The sequence below is a fragment of the Lytechinus variegatus genome, chromosome 4 (genome assembly GCF_018143015.1).
Source record: "Lytechinus variegatus isolate NC3 chromosome 4, Lvar_3.0, whole genome shotgun sequence".
NCBI lineage: Eukaryota > Metazoa > Echinodermata > Echinoidea > Temnopleuroida > Toxopneustidae > Lytechinus > Lytechinus variegatus.
In genome coordinates, this window is record NC_054743.1 from 28893814 (window position 1) to 28913642 (window position 19829).

The window sequence follows — 19829 nt, forward strand, 5'->3', positions numbered from 1 at the left end:
TTTGAAATGTCATGACTTTCCTATTTTACATCCGATTTTGATGAAATTTTCAGCATTGTGCTAGTCTGATTTTTCTCTATTGATTCAAATCAACATTTTTCTGAGGTGGACTTGACCTTTAATGCATTTTCACCACTTAACAGCCGAGTATTTTGCTTAAGAACAGCTTTAATTATAGGGCTTCCAAAATAGACTTTCCTGTAAATGCTCTCACCGGCCTCGATACCACAATGTCATATTGTGTTAGAAGCAGTGTTAATTCCATACAGTGTGTTTTACACAGAAAAAGTGGGCAATTTTCCCCCTTTCAAGATTACGCATTTTATTTTCTTCACTTCTATCACATAAAGATATCATTGATGTCTTTTTCTGCAAGCTTGAATTGATAAAAGCTACGGTTTTTGACCAGTTTTCACCATATTGTAATTCCTGCCAATTTGGCACAGCTTCCAAATTATATCTGCATTCAGATTATGTGTAACAAGTTTTCCTGACATAGCAATTTAGGCCCAATAAGAGCTAAGAAAAATCACAAAAAAATCGAGTGACAAGTTGTAGTTGTTTCCATCCATTTGAGCACTGAAAATTGTTATCGTAATTTCTTTTTTTGGCAAAATGAAAAGAAAAATTATATTCTGAATCTGAAACACAGAAAAATAACCCCCCTTTTCAGTGTCCAAGTTCTACAAGCCTATGGAATCATAACGCCTCTAACACAATATGACGTCATGGTCTTGAGGCCTAAGAAAGGCAATGGAAAGCCTTTTGTCCAAATTCACCGCGAAAACCGCTAATTTTAGATTTGCTTAAGCAAATTACTCATGTCAAGCGGTGAATATGCATAAAACTTTTTCTATTTCACTCAATTTATGTAGCTTACATATTTCCCACTTGTAAATTGCAATTTTAGAGACTGATTTTCCATCTAAAAAAATGGTCTTTTCCATTTTTAAAAATCTGTAATTCCGTTTCAACTTGATCTAAAAATGGAAATTCAGTTTTGTCACTGAAAATGTACACAACAAAAACCTGAATTCCATTGCCAGTCTTTGCAAAGGTGAATTCCATAAATTTTTACATGAAAAGTATAAGAACCAAACTGAATTTCTGTTTTATTTACTGGTAAAACAGAAAATCACTGTCACTATAATTTAAGCTCTGGTCTGGGTCTTTAAAGGATATTTAAGGACTTAAAATTTTTAATTCAGTATACCAGGATGGTAGCCAGTATGGAAAATATTTGAAACAATTGAAAACTAATATGGGAAGACTCCAAGGGTCATTGGTAATGGTCAGTGTTGAAAAGGATTGGGAGGATTGAAGAGTTGAAAAATGAGAGAAAGATGATGAGTAGGTGAGGCAGAGTATCCTCTCTTGAAAATGAGTGAGAAGTGATGAAATCGTGAAGACCAGAGAAATCTGCTTGACTTGAGTAAAATTTGAGTTACAACAAGTACACAAAACACGTTTTGCACAATAATGGTCTAATATTACTTTGGCTTATCATCGGTGGGCTAATAAAACCTTGTATCTCAAAAGCTTTTTAAAAATTAGGACAGTTAAGAAAAAAAGCTTTAATTTCAGAATTAATACAAGAGCAGCAATCTCACATTGTCTGAATCCTGTTGAAAACTCTCTAGGCAAAAGAATGTTGCCACTTGTATCATAGCTCTGAAATATATATATTTTTAGATGTCTGTGAAATGTTCCAGTTTGAGATACTAGGATTCAACAGCACACCGACGTTATGCAATTAAAGGACTTTATGAAAAATATAAAGTCGAATATGTAGACTTGACCATAATTATAAGAATAAGCCATCTTTGCACAACACCTCCTTGACTGGTAGATTCACAGTACACATGCTTGTCAAATATTCTGCCTGACTTTTAGATAGTCCACAGTTCATTCTCAATGCATTCAATTTCTCACTGTCCCATGTGTCTGTCCCTCCCTTCTTCTCATTCGTGGAATGTGAACAGCTCGTGAATGGCGACGTTGCTTCGTGATTGCTGAGGGCCATCTGGAAAGCGCCATCTTGCGTCCTACGCAGGAGATGGCAGAGGCTGTGGATGTTGTGTGGCATGACGGGGCCCGTGACCTCTAGACTACTGAGCTCTACCAGTGATTGGTTGGTCTGTTGCTTCAGAGTGCCTGATTTCAACTGGAATTTAACAAGAGGAAACAAATGTTAACACCACGACAGAGCAAGTGCATTATTTGTTTTACAAAATAGGCTTTACAGTACTTGCTCTTTTTCTCTGTTCTATGACAGAGCTGCAAACTTTACTAATTACCTTTTAGGAAGAATTTACTGAAAAATAAGGGAGATCTCTCAAAAAATCAATGTGTGTATCAGGGATAGGTTAAAAATCTGCTATTTTTTAGGGAGTCTGACAATCGCGGAGACTTGGCAGCCCTATTATGATAAACACCACAGAAAAACTTTTACCTGGTTGGCTAAGAGCAAGTTTAATTGGATCATCATTCACAAGGTGCTTTGAGAAACACCCCCTGGGGGAATCCCCCATAAGATATCCACGAATGAGTATTACCTTACAGCTGTGGAGGGTAGCCCCTTTGAAGGGTAGAGGTGAGAGGATGGTTGGGGGTATGTCGGCTAGCGGACCTACACTGGTGAGCACCGTCCGGCTATTCAGGAGGAAGTTGTACAAGGCTTGGGTGTCCAGTCCTTCCACGAGAACCAGAGATTGTGGCCGATTGTCCAGCTTAAGCAGCTGGTCAGATTGGCTGAGGATAGCGTGGTCAAGGAATCACTCTCAAACGGCTTGAGAAACAAATGAATTATAGCAAGTTTTTAAGTGTAGGTTTTGAAGATTTCCACATGCCAAAATATCATTCATAATAACTTCAAGAGATCACCCCTGTCTGTGTTAATAGTAGGTTCATAACAGGTCTATGTTCCTCATAAATGCTTAAACATCAAATGCACATGCAACATGATGGAAACTTGGTGGCTGTTTCATAAAGCTGTTTGTAAGTTACGAGAAACTTTACGAACTGTCTACTGTCTATCCTTTCTTGAGGTAAATCATGTGCCCCAAATTTTCAATGGTGTAGATTTAACTCCTAAGAAAGGATCATCAGTCATTCATAAAGTCGCTTGTAACTCAGGAGCAGCTTTATGAAAACCAACCTGGGCACAATTTCATGGAAGTTGTTAACACAATTAACTTAAGCGAGTCATTCTCTGACAGTTGTAATGGAAACAGTCTGGGCCAGTGATTCTATTAACCCTTATTAAACTGGGGGGGTCAATTTGACCTCCCCCCTCCTTGAAAAACTTTTTTGACCGTGCCACTCACTGTCCTACTACTTTCAAGTCTTGTACATCTTTCGAGACCAAATCTGCGATGCCCTGGTACGCGTTCACAAATTACGCAATATTTTGTAAGTGCAAAAACAAAGGTTTGAAAAAACAAAGAAATATGTAACAATTAATAAAATACATAGGAAATTAATGTTTTGGGGGCAATTTTTTTTAGATTTTTGTTAGAAATGTAGAATTGATAGGTTCACAAAAAATTAGGATTCTTCTAGCTGTATAAGGTGAGTTAAAGGCAAAAACATACACACAAAAACAAATTTAGGGCAAATATCAGATGCTTATTTGCATAATTAATCAATATAACGATATAAGCGATCAATTTTTTTTAATTTTACAATACAGTTTTGGAAATGTGCATGCAAACTTCTGCGGCGATCGCGCAATCAATGGCCGAGATCTGGGGGGGGGCAAATTTACCCCCCCTCTCCCCATATTATGTTGGTCCGAAATAGCCCAGCTAAGTTAGGGTTGAAGCCAATCAAAGTCTCTAATATATTTAGCACAGACAAATATTAACAGACACCAAATGATGAACATATATACCAAGTCTCATAGCACAAACATTAAAAGGGATACAATTTGACTCTGGTAGGTTCTAGCGATGGAAAATTAGTCTTATCAAGACCAATGCTCTGCAACCATGACGATGCCTTGGTAGGGCTTTGAAGGATGTCTTCCTCTTCCTCCTCCTCTGTTGGCTCTTCTTTTATCTGACCTTCTTCGTTGTTGGGCTCAGACAGCTCATCAGTCTCTCCATCAGGACAGCTGAAAGATAAATATGAATCAATAATAACTTACAAACTGATGTAGTGAGTAAAAACATTTTTTTTTTTCAAATTTTAGAATCTTCATGAGTAAAAAAATGTAGAGCTACTATTACTATTGTATTTTCATAAAGTGACGGTTGTGGTTAAAGCTCATCGTTACCAAAAATAAATTGAAAACTATGCAAATGAATAAACATAGAAATATCTTATTTCATCCAACCTTTATGGATTAAGAGGGACAGTAATTTTCTGTTTTACCGGTAAATAAAACAGAAATTCTGTTTGGTTCTTATTCTTTTCATGTAGAACTTCATGGAATTAATCTTTGCAAAAATGGAATTCAGGTTTTTGCTGTGTACATTTCCAGTGACAACACAGAATTTCCATTTTTAGATCAAGTTGAAATGGAATTACAGATTTTCAGAAACGGAAAAGACAATTTTTCAAAATGGAAAGAGGTTGATATTGATCCTACAATCTTTAAAAAAAAATATTTTCTATTTTCTAAATATTGATTTCTTTTAATTTGGTGGATTCACAATATGGTGCGCCAACTATTGGTAGCAGCGAACAGGCCAAATTTCTTACTTCGGGGTCGACATTGCACGTAGATAGCGCACGGTACTGGAATGAGACTGTGATGCTTCAAAAATGAAAACCGTATGGCAAGAATTAATAATAATAATAATGCTCAATTCTTGTATAGCACATCACACATAGCATAGTGTAGGACTGTTATTTTGACAATTGGTTTCCTTTAATAGTTTAGTTATTTACAGTTCAAGCTTTGGTATTTAGTTCAGCTTTGTTTACATTCCTGATGCTTCTGTTGTCATCCATTTACATTTGACTTTCAACCTGCTTCTCCTGTCATTCCTTTCCTATTCAGATGTGTTCATTCATTACATTCCCACATCTGATTCTTTTGTTCAACATTCTTATTATGTAATCATCCCAACATCTTATTCATCTCCATCCTCTATCTCTTATTGGTTATTTTTATGAATTGGACTTTTCCACTTTCAGTTGGCTTCTCCATTCTCTTTATTCTCATTGGTTGATTTTGTGTAATTTGAATATATGCTAATTTTGTATGAGTTTTACTGAGGCAAGGAAGCCCAGCAAATATAGCAGTGTACAACCAGACTCCTTCGGTTTAAGTTCTCTTTATTTGCGTCTCAGTTTTACTTATTCTCCTTCAGTTTCATGATTTAGAACTTCATTTATTTTCAACTCCAAACTTATAATTTTCTTCAACCCTACAACTGGTAGCAGCGGTGTTCGAACCTCATGCCTCGCTTATCTGTTCGCCACAAACTTTCAATCATATTTCGTCAACTTTATCGTCATCATGTTCCTGTTGGAGAAACATTTAGCCCTTCACAATTCTGTTCAGCCGTTACCTCTTGCCTGATTGATGCTAGCCAGCAGCTCGCCTACAACTTCAACGTCAATGCTGTGGCTTGTCTAGTAGGATGATGCTACTACCAGCCAGTCTTCGCCTTTAGCTCTATACGTGAGTGGATGAAAGCCTTGCCTGAGTACCAGCTCGGATCTTCGCCTATTGCTCTTCGTGAGTGGATGAACGTTCTGCCTGATTACCAGCCAACCTTCGCCTTTTTCTCAACGTGAGTAGATGAAAGTTCTGTCTGCGAGTCAGCCTCTCGCCTTAAACTACAACCATTGCCCGACTACATGGAGTGGATGATGTCGCTGCCTATTTTTCTTCAGTCTCTTCGGCTCAACAGTCTCCCACCTTTGCCTCATGATGCCTTCTAGCCTCTCGCCTTGCTTCTCTTCGTCGAGTGGATGATGCTGCCTTTTGGTCTTCATGTTGCTTTGTCCCTCTATCTTCGCTCGATGCATGACACCTTCCAGCCTCTCGCCTGTTCCTCTGTCGCCTACGCATCTAGAGTTGATGACGCTCTGCTTTGATCTTCGAAGCCAGTCACCACCTTTTGCTCTTCAGTTGCTCAAGCCCATGAGGGGATGATGCTGTTCCCCTGGTCTTCATGCACACAGTGAAATCTTTTCGCCTCCTAAGAAGGTCCGATATTCAACAACTTGAACTTGATGTCTCCATTTTACCACCAGACTACATTCTTTTCTCAAACTCTTAAACTTTAATTGGAACTTTTGGAAAATTTATTTCCCTGATGGTGAGAACACTAAACAATTTTCATTAAATTTTGTCACAGATTTTAAATTCGTTGAAAAATATAAAAATAATTTCTGATCAAGATATGATTTCTGTGATCATTAAATTCCCTTTACTTTAGATTTATGCAATTTTTTGTTTATTAGATAATTTTGTATCAGTTTGATCTATGGAATAATCTTGCCAAATGTATTAATAAGTTCTATTCAATCGGTTTCGTATAAAAACGATAGATATTTACTATGATAGCCAAATTCTAAATTCAATTATAACATTTTATCAAATTTTAGATAAATTATGTATCCAAACTGATCTATTTATACTGTAAAAGGCATATGATACACAAATTCCAGTATTTTATTTATACTTGAGTGTTTTCTTATACACAAATAAATTCGATTAAAAAAAAAGCAATCAATATTCACTTTTTTATCAAACCCATATACATAATATTATATATGATTCTTAACTGGAATTAATCACATGCCTTAATTTTGATTTAATGTTAGGCTTATATAGAAACATTTTTTTAGCAAGATCATTCAAATTCTACAAAAGTATATTTTTGTTAATTGAATCAGATAATTTTCTTTAGGTATTTATTTGTCTTAAATTGGGGTCTTAAATGTACATAAATTGAAATATATTTACGATTTGTCAAATATGGATCAAGTGATTACAATTAATGTGCAATATATCAAAATCGTATTTTCTCAGCTCAATATTGAATCTGAATGTAATTTAATATTTTGATATTAGAGATGTTTAAATATTTAAATTTTGTCAATTTCTAAATCTGAAAATAATGTGAACTAAGTGCAATATATGAAATTGTAAAACTAAAGATTATGACAAACAAAATTTTTTTGAAATATTTCATTTGTATACCTTAATGCTCAAAATTATTTCAATTTTTAATCACTGTATATTTATTGAAGTTTTATCAATGATATTGCACAAAGTCAGACTTAGTTAAATGTTCAATTTAAATCATTTCTCATCATTTTTAGACTATTGAAGTTTCATCATATTGTAATTTTACATATTATGCGCAATAATTCTTTTTTTATTTGTATTACTCAGTAATTTTCTTCCAAATTTCAGTTAAAAATCTTAAATTTGATACCCCTATTTTAATGTTTTTTTTAAAGTAAAGTCAAAGATTGAACTTTATACATATTTCACAGATTTACTTTGTCATATAATTTCAGAAAATATGGCTTTATTCAAATGTTTGATTTTTCATAATTTCTGGTAATTATATTTGCTGAACGTCATATGTTTAATTTTTGTAAAGTTCAGTATTTTATCGTGCACTTTTCAATGTTATTCAATATTCCTTTGAGCTACCATAATTGTTTTTATCTATTTGTCTAGTAGTGCTCTCATAGGTTTTTCATTTTTTTTGTAAGTCCAGGAGATACATTTTTCCTGTCAGCAAGACATGCATAATTTTAACTAAAACAGAAATCTTTAATTATTAAAAAGATATATATTCAAGATTATAACATTTTTTTTTCCGAAATCAAGACAAAAAAATTTCAATTCTTTTTGTTTTTTTCTTAATTGATATGGTATTTCATTTCATGGCATGCACGTATAAGATATACATTGAAATGATTTGCAAGTTGATTTTCCATTGAAGTTACACATATGATGCCAAAAAGGAAAAGTTCAAAATTCTAATAAAAAAATATTTTTTTTCTTCAAATTTTTCTATCCTCTCCTAGTCTTCACATTTATTGTAAATATGGAATTATGTCATGGTTACGTTAGTTATTTTTAAATACTTTTATGTAAATAATGTTAGATGTTCAACTTGTCAAATTCTGGTTTTGCAGTTTATTTTAGTTCTTTACTTTTTAAAAATTGAGGACAATTTTTTGAAAGAAGGATGTTTATGTAGGACTGTTATTTTGACAATTGGTTTCCTTTAATAGTTTAGTTATTTACAGTTCAAGCTTTGGTATTTAGTTCAGCTTTGTTTACATTCCTGATGCTTCTGTTGTCATCCATTTACATTTGACTTTCAACCTGCTTCTCCTGTCATTCCTTTCCTATTCAGATGTGTTCATTCATTACATTCCCACATCTGATTCTTTTGTTCAACATTCTTATTATGTAATCATCCCAACATCTTATTCATCTCCATCCTCTATCTCTTATTGGTTATTTTTATGAATTGGACTTTTCCACTTTCAGTTGGCTTCTCCATTCTCTTTATTCTCATTGGTTGATTTTGTGTAATTTGAATATATGCTAATTTTGTATGAGTTTTACTGAGGCAAGGAAGCCCAGCAAATATAGCAGTGCACTACCAGACTTCATCGAGTTAAGTTCTATTTTGTTCCCGTGTCTTTCGAGTTAAGTTCCCTCTTCTCCTCTCCGTTTGCTTCTGTTTGATGTGTGATTGAGCTTATGTTACTCCTTCTTCAGTTATTTAATTTCCCCTTAAACTGTATTTTTTCAACCCCACAATAGCATGTCCCTATGCGCTTGAAGAAGAAATAGTGAAAGGTAAGAATAAAGTAATCAAGATATTTAGATTGGATCATTAGTTCAAAGTTGGTATTTCATGCATTGAAAAGATATGTTTTGAGGGATCTCATGAATGTAAATAAATCACTTTGATATCTCATTGAATTAGGTAAAGCATTCCAGAGGACAGCTGAGGCATGAGTAAAAGCACGCTCACCATATGACTTTGTAAAGACGAGGGAAATAATGCTTTTGAGCTTGATCTAAGATTTCGGGATGGCTGGTAATATGATATTAAATCGAGTAAATAGGACGGGGCTATTTCTAAATATTGTTAAAGAATTCACACAACAAACGGTTGGAAATATGTAGGTTTATTTCTCTCCCACCTGCTGGGCCCCAGTAAAAAGCATATCCGGTCGAGCTGTATCGGCCAGCACTTAATAATTGCATGCATGCAGGCACTGTATGACTAGCAGCGCAACTTTTTCCCATGAGGCATATTGCGAAATTTGGCCTGTCTGCTGCAACTGATGGCGCACCATAACTGCGAATCCATCGAATTATGTGCTCGTCAATCACTTCATGAAACCAGGAATAAAATGAAATGCCACCAGTTTATTTGCAGTTGATTTCATTCGGTGTCAGTCTGTGAAATTACTGAATAAAAGATTATTCATGTTATAATTAAATGGACGGGCGTAGTACCTTTCTTCCGCAACATTGCTTTGTCGATCTGCAGTGGATGTAGTTGGCTTTGACTGCGGTGGAGATGGAACTTCTTGATGTAGAGGCATGGAATAACTGATTCCTAAATATCAAAAGAATTTGTCAAGAAAACGAATATCATGCAGTTTACTCTCAATGCACACAGGTTCAACTAATCTTGATTATATAATTCAAATTGTGAATTTGCATGCAAAATCCTGTGTTCATGCTTGATGCAACCCTCAGGCTGTGCACTTCAGTTGCAGAATTGTTTTTATACAGTTATTTTTTTATGCATATCTGCACTTGAGGACTTGAAATTAAAAGACAGAGTGAAATGTTTATTTTATCAAAGAAAATGATATGGCAGAAAGCTACCCGGCCTTAGGTGCACATCATCATATTTCATGGCTACATTTACGATGTCATAATACAAAGCAAATAGTGACCTTGCTGTCCTCCAGAGTTTCAACAATTTCTGTACTATAATATTCACACAGTTGACACATATAAAAAAAAAACACTGGTTCCTGCAAGGCGAAAGCACTGTGTGATCGATCACCTTAATAAGATTCTTACACTATTTGAATGCTTATATAATGTGCACCATTACCACTAACACACTCTCACCTGTGCATTATTTGTAAAATATTGTATAATATATGTTTATAGCAACAACAACAATCTCAGGTATACTGCATATCCCACATATATTTTGAGAACTGGTTCACAAATCACAGTCATGATTACCAACAACCTCACACAACTATAATTTCTTTGTATTTCACATTTTCTCATTTGTTGTTTTAGCTTATACGTCACGTATCATTCAGTAGTGAATATTTGAACATGCATCAGATAGTCTTAACCACAAAGATCACTTGAACATAAAGACCACTCTTTCTCATATCCCTTTAACAAAAGTCATTGACTTAATACCTTCAGTTTTTAATGCCTCTCTAAGCCCTCTAGTGGTTGGGGTCATGAGAGCATGCATAGTGGGCGTGGCACCGACACCAGCTGCTCTGAAGAGAACAGTAAAGTGATGCGTACACAGATAGAAATACGGGCAATGACCTGACCGCAGCAAGTGGAATACAGATCGGAAACTCTCTGACCTAGATTGAGGGACAATCAGGATGATCTGCGTTAATGAAGCATTTGCAATAGATTGATAAATATTTTACATCATGTCTTAAGACATCAATTAGCAACTAGTGTCTTCTATCTTGTAGCACAATGGGATGCAATTTATAGAATAGTTGAAATGGCAATTAATACACAGGAGATGGAAAAAGAGGAGGAGGATGTACAGGAAGATGGGGGAGAAAGAGGAGGTAGAGAAGGAGGATTTGGAGAAGTATAAAATGATGAGGATAGGAGCGGAGGAGGTTCTAATTCTCCCTCCTTCATTATTGAGGAAAGAGAAGTTAAAAAAATGAACTTTAAATACACTTCATCACCTCTGGTACATGGACATAATACACAGATCAACTCCACCATCTACTTTTTAAATGTCTTATGATGAACAGAAACTTGTAGAATATTTACATGCAAAGGATTACCTTAGGCGGGGGAAATTTAATGAATACTGCACTCCTCATCATCATAAGATTTGTAAATTGAATCCTAATTAGCAGATACATATCCATGTACATTAACAACAAAGGCTATCTATATTACTGATTGTGCATCTTTTGATTTACATGTAATATATTGGTGTTCGAGATTTGAATATCCTGTGATTAATTATTTATTTAACTTTTTTGGAAGAAAAAAAATCGATCCGTATTGTGCAGTATATTCCAGATACAACTGCACAGAGACTAAATATGTGCACTTTACCAATTTGTCATCAAGGCAGTAGCTATAGCTGGCTCCTTGGTGGCGACTGATTGCCTGCAATAAATAAAGAGATAAAGGAAAGAAGAATTTCCAAGATTAGTTGTTTTGAAAATCTACTTATGTGACTACAATATTTACCACGTTTAAATTCAAATCAGAGTTGGGAAAGAGGTGAATATTCTTCATTTTACTGATAGTTTTCAATTAAATCAAAATAACTTCAAGGAATTATGGAGAAAATAGATGGCCATTTCATGGATTTAATGATGTAAAATTTGAAATTTCAGCAATTTTCTTTTTTTTTTAGGAGCGCGATCGCACCAGCGCTCCTACCTCGCTCCTAAAAAAAATAAGAACAAAAAATCGCGCTCCTCAAAAATGAAGGTCTGAATGATGACGATGAGGATGATAATGATGATAAATAGCTCTTCCATCATTTATCATTATCTGAATACGAGGAGGTGGACAAGGAGAAAACGAAACTTACTTGAACTTTTTTGGTTCTGGTACAATCCTTGGGAAGAGGTTCAGCCATGGTAGATCAGGATGCATCCAACACATAGTAGCCTGCTGTAGGTCACTCCTCCAACTAGACTCATCAACAGGCTTTTCATTCTAAATTAATTCCAAGCATACACATGGGTGATCGTAAATGGCAAGTCAACAGAGATGAAATTAACATTTAAGCTTTCTGGCCAAAGACTATTGTGTTGTGATGTATGCCTGTAATCCAAGCCACGTGGGGGGAGTTACAAATTGATGCAGATTTTCGAGCCTTGGACAACGGATGTGATGTTTAATAAATGTTGCTCCAAGATGTAAATAATCATTTCTTCTGCAGAAATTCCATCACTAAAATTTTAGAGTTTGCATGCCAGTTTTGTACATTACCTTCTTCTACTATTTATGATATCGCTTTGATATATCCTGAACTATTTCATTCCATTAATGTTCTTTGATAAATTCATGATATTGTGGTGTACACATGGTAAACAGCATCCATAATCATAAAATGAAACTGCCTCGTAAAATAAAAAATGCATTATAATATAAATATACCAATGCTGACTATTATGACAGGACTTCTGTTTTGTACAGTATGACACCTTGTTTAATTCAAGGCTGTGTGTGTGCAGGACAATCAACATGTTAGTTCTCACAATAAATTGAAATATGATGTAAGTTGACATTTTTTGTGTAGAATTGTCAATATTTGATAGTGTGGGGGTTGGCAAGGTCACATTCTTAATCTCTAAAGAAAATGAGTACAGAAAATATTTCTGTCAAACAAATAAAAATATATGAATAACATGCAATTCTCACAGAAATTTTGAGTAAGAATATTGCAGGAGAGAGAATGAAGAAAGAGACAAAGAGAGACTCGAGCCCAAATCTTAGCAGAACTTTGCATGCACGCATCCCCATCTATATGAATCCAGTCCCCCCCCCCCTCTTTACTCCACGCATGCACTCAGAAAAGTAACCACCAAACTATTGCACTTTTCATCCATCAGTGAAGTACCAATATGGTGTACGGTAAGCCTCACTTGCACATTTCACAACCCATCCATGCAATGTAGTTCAGTGGGAGCCTCACCTCAGTATCAGGACCATTGTCACCCTGTACAAATGAGCATAGTCCCCTGGCCTCCTCCTTCATTCGTATTGGTTGGCACCAGCCGAACGAGCTGCGTGACGTAAAGCGAACGCGAGTTCTGAGACACCAGTCCGGTGATAGGTCAGGTTTACCTCTAGCAAGGGATTCAATAAAGGTTTTATCGGTCGGCTGAAATAAAACGAAAATGGGTGGAACCAGTCAAGCGAGGAAATGATAACTGTATTTGGTAGTTTGCACTGCCCCTTTGTAAACGAGCAAAGTATTTGAACAGAATCAATCATTTTATTTGAACAAAGAAATAAGAGGGAAGTTGCATGTGCATTGATCAGTAAAGTTCATACAATGCATATCAAGTATTTAAATTAACATGAATCAACTCTACCCTGTGGTGTAATACGACATCTTTATAATAGCTCAATTTAATCTAGTTTATTTGTTTGAATTTTGAGAAACACTGTATTCACCTAAAGTTCCTACTTTTTTATATGCTCTATACTGCCTACTCAGGTCAGCAAAATACTTGAGTGATGACAATTCAAGTTCACTGGACAATTCATCCCCAGTGATTGAAGGGAAAATGTTTAGAACCTGATTAATCTTTTACCAATCTGTACAACATGGTTTGCAGTTAGGCAATCATTTCTAAGGATCCATAGTGTGAATCAAATGGAACATGGTTTACCTCTTTTGAAGAATTTGGCAGCTTCTTTTCTTCCTCTGCTTGTATAGCTTTTATAGCCTTGGTCAGTCTCTGACATGCCTCTACATCAAATACCTACAAGGTGAAGATAAAGATGTATGTACAATGTAAGTTAAGGTACATGATATAGTACTGAATGGCAATAGTGCTTTTAAATTTCATTTTTATAACAATGCTGTGTTCAGTCTTAATGCAAATAATCAATTTCTCCTAAAGTTCTAAAGATATATATATCATTAGGGTTCAGGGTTGTGACAGAGTTTTTTAATCACAATACTTTTGAGTACGGTATTGGGATAATGAGTTGACCGTTCATCAGGGTTTAAATTATTCTAAGGTCATTTTAGAAAATGGCTTTATGATTTACCTCAATACCCCCTTTAATTGACCCCAGAGTGTCTTTCCTTTTGACTTTTTTTCTTCATTTGTGATGAAATGTATGTAGAATTGTCCTCTATAGAAAAGTTGCCTTACCTAAAAATATAGAAATGCATAGTCTGTAATGGATTTTGGCTTCTTCATGTGCAGAAATGGATGTGAGAAATTATTGCCACCCTCCATGGCTCTGCCCCCCTTCCCCAACAAAAAATGAACATACCTCATCTTGCTGCGAATCAAGTGCAGTGAAAAGCTTCTGATGATTTCTCCCATGATCCTTTGCATCAAGCTCCTTCTGCCCTCCAATAACTTCACTTTGAATTCTCCTTCTCATGACATTGCTGCCACCCCCGCTACCGAATGGATTCCGCCTCTTCCCACTCCGGCCCTCCCCTGGTCTGGCCGAATGCGACCCAGCATTGACCAGCGACTGGTCGGACATGAAGGATTTCGTAGTCAGATCGCTGGTGCTTCGGCGATTTCGCTTCATCCGCACCTTCATAACGTGGGAGGGTTTGGTCCATTGCTTGCTTGGTGAAGTTTCCATCGAGATGTCAACTGACCTATAGTAGCACCTATCATACCAAGAATGAAACAAACTTCATTCAATGATATATTCCCCTAAAAATGAAGAGACTTGAACTGTGCTCAATCTTACCGATTTTCAATATAGTTTGAAAGGCGTTTTATAAAGTGTTAATTATAAAAGTGACAATTTATGGAAAGCCAACCAATGCCATATTTTCTAACTAGCAAGGCATTGGCTAGTGTCACTCGAAGTCCATGCATTTTTATTATTCGTTAGGGTTAGGCCTACCTCAAGTGATGTTTGTGCAGGCTCCACTCCACTTCACTATATACCGCTACACTAAACTATTCTGTGATCCATTTTACCTCAGATAAAATGAAATATTTTATCTCCATTAAAATCAGTGAGATAAAATACCCTTAAAATCTTTCCGAAATGGTATTCTGAGAACAATTTTATCTTCATTTTATCTCTGTAAGACACACCTACTTTTCAATCAATATCCAAAAAGAAACGCGCTTTTATAACTCTCACATGTCACTCAACCAATTGAAATCCATTCTGCCAGGAGGTGTGGCAAAGGGGCCAGATTGCGTCAATTTTTTTACTTCAAATACGCTTGCATTATACGCTTGGGCGTCTTAACAGAGATTTCTTTTTAACAAAAAGAAATTTATTCTCAATAAATATATAACTATTCTTCATTTTCATGTCAACATTTGGGGTTAATTCACCTAAAAATATTGGTGAAATCAACGTCGCAAAGATAAAATAGCCCCTACCCTCTTTTAAGTTTATTTTATTTTTTTCTTTCAAAGTAACTTGGACGCAAGCATATCATCCGCGTTGCAATACCCAGATACGCGATGGGTATGTCTACGTAGGCACTGTTCTGCTGCGTATCAACTATGGTTACGCTAGATAAAATTTATAAGCAAGATACAATTGTAATTTTTATCTCAGAGATAAAATGTCATCTCAGAATACCAATTTCATTTTGAGATAAAATAAAATATTTTAAAGATAAAATGACCTCAGAATACCGCCCAGGTGTTTTAGCGATACACATGGTGGTACATGGGGATGGGATGGAATCCCTGGCTCCATGGAGAGTAAGCAAACGTTAAGAAATTGATTTTCACTCTCTAGGAGCTCCTGGCTGGCTTCACTAGTATTTGCAGTGGCTTGGCGCGAGCCTGGCCTGCTCCACTCATTCAATGAACAATGTTATACAATAACCTTGTTCTCAGTTATATATCTCCATGTGTGGCAAAATAAAGGGTGGCAATTTTGGGACAAATGCTTGATTTTCTTACAATGTTAGTTTCCAATACAGCTATTCATCATATAACTTGGCTCTTATGTAAATTTGATTCTTTGAATTATTTTTTCTTAATTAAAAATAGAGATTGAAAAATGAAAACTTTCTTGCCATATTATTTTCCAGTTCCAGCAAATTATAGAGGGCCTACACGAAAATATGCCCGAAATTCAAGTTTTTGAGAGTTCTGGTGAATACAAAAATTATTCCCAAATCAAAATAAATTGCAACTGTCTGTCTAGAGAAATTAGTAATTTTGGTCACAAAAGTGATATTTTAATGATTTTTTTTAAGAATGTGCCATGTACAGCATTGGCATACATAGTCTAGACAGCTGGCAGCCGTCTGTTTCGAGGAGTTTTTTAACATTTTATTTTTTAATTTCTCCCCGTACACAGACGACTCGCTATCGTGCAGCCACCATTAGGGGACTTGCAATGCAAAATCCCCCCGACGGGGCTCTTCAATTTTTGTCTTTAATGAATAAAAATTTTGAAAGTTAATGCGACCAAAATGCAAATTAATATTCCCTCTTGGGCTTGGGCCTTGGCATTAATCGTTAATTGCCAAAAAACAGAGAAAAATCAAGTTAAAAGGAACCAAAACAGTGACTTACCTCGGCTGTCGCGCAAATTCACTTCCCCGTTTTATCCGATCTAGATCTACTTAGTTTAAGTACATAATTTTGCCGTTGAGTCCCCTGTACCAGTAGAGGCGCACGGCCTATATGGGAGACTCTCTCCAATAGGGGAGACAGTCTCCCACATTGGAGACTTGCTTTGCAAAAGGACAAAAGAAACAACACCAACAAAAGCATGATTTTTTCCACCCAAAATTTTGTCTCACTGAGGTCATAAGCCCATTTGTTTTGTGTGTGATTGACAACAAAAATCCTTATCAAAACAAAAGTAGACGGTGAATTTTTAAAGTAGACGGTGAAAAGGGGTAATTTGTCATGAGGAATCTGCTTATCACATTTTTATTTGCCTCTACTGTGTACAGATCGCGCTAGAGTAGAAGTTAGAACTTCTCTGTAGTCTGTATTTGGTGAGTGAAGCCAACGGAGTTCAGCTGAACAACCAAAATAACAGAGACTGAAGCTTTTTGGTCTAACCATAGTCCTACCTGTAGATTCCCCCACAGGCAGGATGGTGCAGTAAACAAGTGGCCTGCTCTGAGCTCTGCTGCCCGTGGCCGTGCACGGTAGAGCTCAGTCAGAGCAGAGTCGCGTCGGAGGGTAGCGACTGGCTGAGCTGAGGCTCAGGCCTCAGCACACTGGACTGCCATGGAGCTGCACTGCAGCTGGACACCCAAATTTCCAGAAAAAGGTTCATAAAATATTATCTTTGATCGCTACAAGTTTATAAAACACTACTATTATTGAGATAAAAGACACAAAATATAAAAACGGTCCCTGCACACTCTAAGATACTCACGTCATAGACTTATAAAGGAATATTTTGTAGCTCTTTAGGGCCTACTTTATTTCGTTTTCCAAACTCCCGCAATTGTATCAAGAATATCGGTAGGTGGCGCTCTTCAAAAAACATCAGAGTTAACATGTTCTAGCGCATAGCTAGCTCAGCTCCCACAAAAGAAAACCTTATTGAATTTGCGTAACTATGGTTCCATCAATCCATGGTTCCATCCAAAAATAAACTAAATATGTAAAAATTGTAATAAAAAATCATTATATTAAAGAATTCATCTTTAAAAAAGATGAAGGAAGAAAGTATGGCTAATGAAAGATTTACTTTCGCATACAAAAGTCGGTTTTTAGAAATTGTAGGCCCTTTCATAATAATCTGGCTTTTCACTGTAGATTAATGCCCCCCCCCCACTCCTCCGTATTAACGTAGGAAATATTTCCACTTATAACTACAAAGACAATAAACACTAAACAACTGTACATAATAAAATTTACATGAAAGTATTTAAACATTTTTGTTTGTCCCGAAATGACTCCCGAATCCATTGCTGCATACATAAACGGTACTAGTGGTCAAAATTAAAAACAAGAAATGTTAAATTAACATTTGAAAGGTTGGAGGAATGACATTATTTTCTAAATGTTGCATTTACCACTTTAAATGGTTCTACCCAACACTTAAAATGTTGGATTCAGCTTTATACAAGGATGGATGTAACATTTGGAAAAGGTTGCCACTCCTGAACCTTTCAAATGTTGATTTAACATTCGAATTTTTAGAGTGTAAAATAAACACATGGAAAGTTATCTGAAAACTGAGAAAAGGAACATTAAAACAGTAAAACCATCTCATATCAACCCGAGGGTGGCACTAATTAAGTTGACTGACGGTCCATGCCATTCAAGTTTATATAGGCCTGTCAAAATATCAAGAGAGACTTTAGATTGTAAAAAGTATCCTAGCCTATTTTTACATGTACACCAGTCCTTGGAATCGTCAACATTTTCCCCTTGCATTAATCCCCCATGGAGTCAAGTTGTATATCTGCCATATTGATAAGAAAGATATTGAAAAAAGCATTACTTCTGTCAGTTAAAGTTGTCCTATAACGTTATTCTTTCTACCTTTTGCTTCAATGGTGTTGTTGTTGTATTTTTTGTTTCATTTCTAATAACTTCCCACGACGCGTAATTTTAAAGGGCAAATCATCTTCCCCTACATGTAGCATCAAGACAGATCAACATACATTCCTATAGAGTTCGTCTGAAATATCTCTATTTGATATACCTTTGAAAATAAATCATGGATGTAGAGCCGGGGCAGACGAATTGCTCCACGTAATGTCCTTGTAGTCTGCAGGCACAGACCCTCATTGGATCAACAAGACAGTGTGCCTCCACGCGAAGAATAGCACATACAAAACTTGCTGTTCCAATACAGCGAGAGAGCCTTCAGTACACAAGGCATGAGTAGGCTGCACATTCAGACCCTTATTTCGAGTGAAGGGTTTGCCCAGCAAACTAATGTCCTTGTGCATGCACAGCATCTAAATTCCCTTTATTTTTATTATTTTTTCATTGTCATAATTTGTTTATGTAATTATTGTCCCATCTTTCTTATTTAGTTGCCCATGCACTGTCTGTTGCACCATTGTGTTCAGTGCAGCTCATTTTGAATATTTTTCAATATTCAAAATTTTGAATATTTTTTCATTGTCATAATTTGTTTATGTAATTATTGTCCCATCTTTCTTATCATATATAGTTGCCCCGACACTGCCTGTTGCGCCATTGTGTTGTCAGCTCATTTTTGAATATGTGAAAAATAGCAACTAGAATGATTGTTCTTTCTTGTCCAATTCATCATCATAAGAAGTCTCCTTTCCTTTCTTTTTTTATTTGAAAAAAAAACACTTTTAATATAAAAGTTTCTATATTGACGACCTCCCTTATCTAGGAAAATTTGATGGATATGGGAAGGGGAAACAGAAATTGACAATAATTTGTTTCATTGATTTCTTTTTAGACTAGGAAAAAGGGAAGCATGGGCGTATAGGCGGGGGCTCTCCCCCCCCCCCCAGAAAACAAAGGAAAAAATAACGGCCAAGAATAACAAAAGAAAGGGAAAGGGAATTAAGGGACAAGGGTGAATATATTATGTCAAAATCTATCACAAACTTAGATATTTGGTAATAAAAATATCTAAATTATTGCTCGCTCATGGCTCGCAACATCTTTTATGCAATAAACCATAATTGAGCCCCCTCAAATTATTTTGGCTCATTACGCCACAGAAGGGAGGGGCATATAGAGGTAGAGGGGAAAAGGTAAGGGCCATCAGATAACCAATTAGGCCTATCTTGAATTATTAGATATAATGTCTCATGGAATATTAATCATGTTTGCCAAAATATGCAGTTGACCCGTCAATATTTTCAGAACATTGGGGCTGTGGACTCCAGGCAATTTCCATGGGCGCACAGATTTACAGTTTGGGAGGGGGAGGGCTCTGTATAGGGGCGGGTCTAGCTTCTTTAATGGGGGCGGGG

General features: G+C 36.0%; 1 protein-coding gene across 3 annotated transcripts; it reads right to left on the reverse strand.

The window, feature by feature from the left end:
- Window positions 1–1580: 1580 nt before the first annotated feature.
- LOC121413778 (protein downstream neighbor of son homolog) lies at window positions 1581–17431 on the reverse strand. Of its 3 annotated transcripts, none has more exons than XM_041606722.1 (11): window positions 17288–17431; window positions 14222–14576; window positions 13606–13698; window positions 12903–13091; window positions 11793–11920; window positions 11306–11359; window positions 10400–10578; window positions 9461–9563; window positions 3926–4114; window positions 2556–2751; window positions 1581–2164 (listed from the first exon to the last, which is right to left on the reverse strand). In XM_041606722.1, exons 1-11 carry the CDS (start codon window positions 17290–17292, stop codon window positions 1805–1807), a joined length of 1851 nt encoding a protein of 616 aa, XP_041462656.1. In that variant the 5' UTR covers window positions 17293–17431; the 3' UTR covers window positions 1581–1804. The 3 variants fall into 3 exon arrangements, with proteins under 3 accessions (XP_041462656.1, XP_041462657.1, XP_041462658.1); XM_041606723.1 differs by lacking the exon at window positions 17288–17431 and adding an exon at window positions 16977–17079; XM_041606724.1 differs by lacking the exon at window positions 17288–17431 and adding an exon at window positions 16468–16499.
- Between the last annotated feature and the right edge of the window lie 2398 nt (window positions 17432–19829).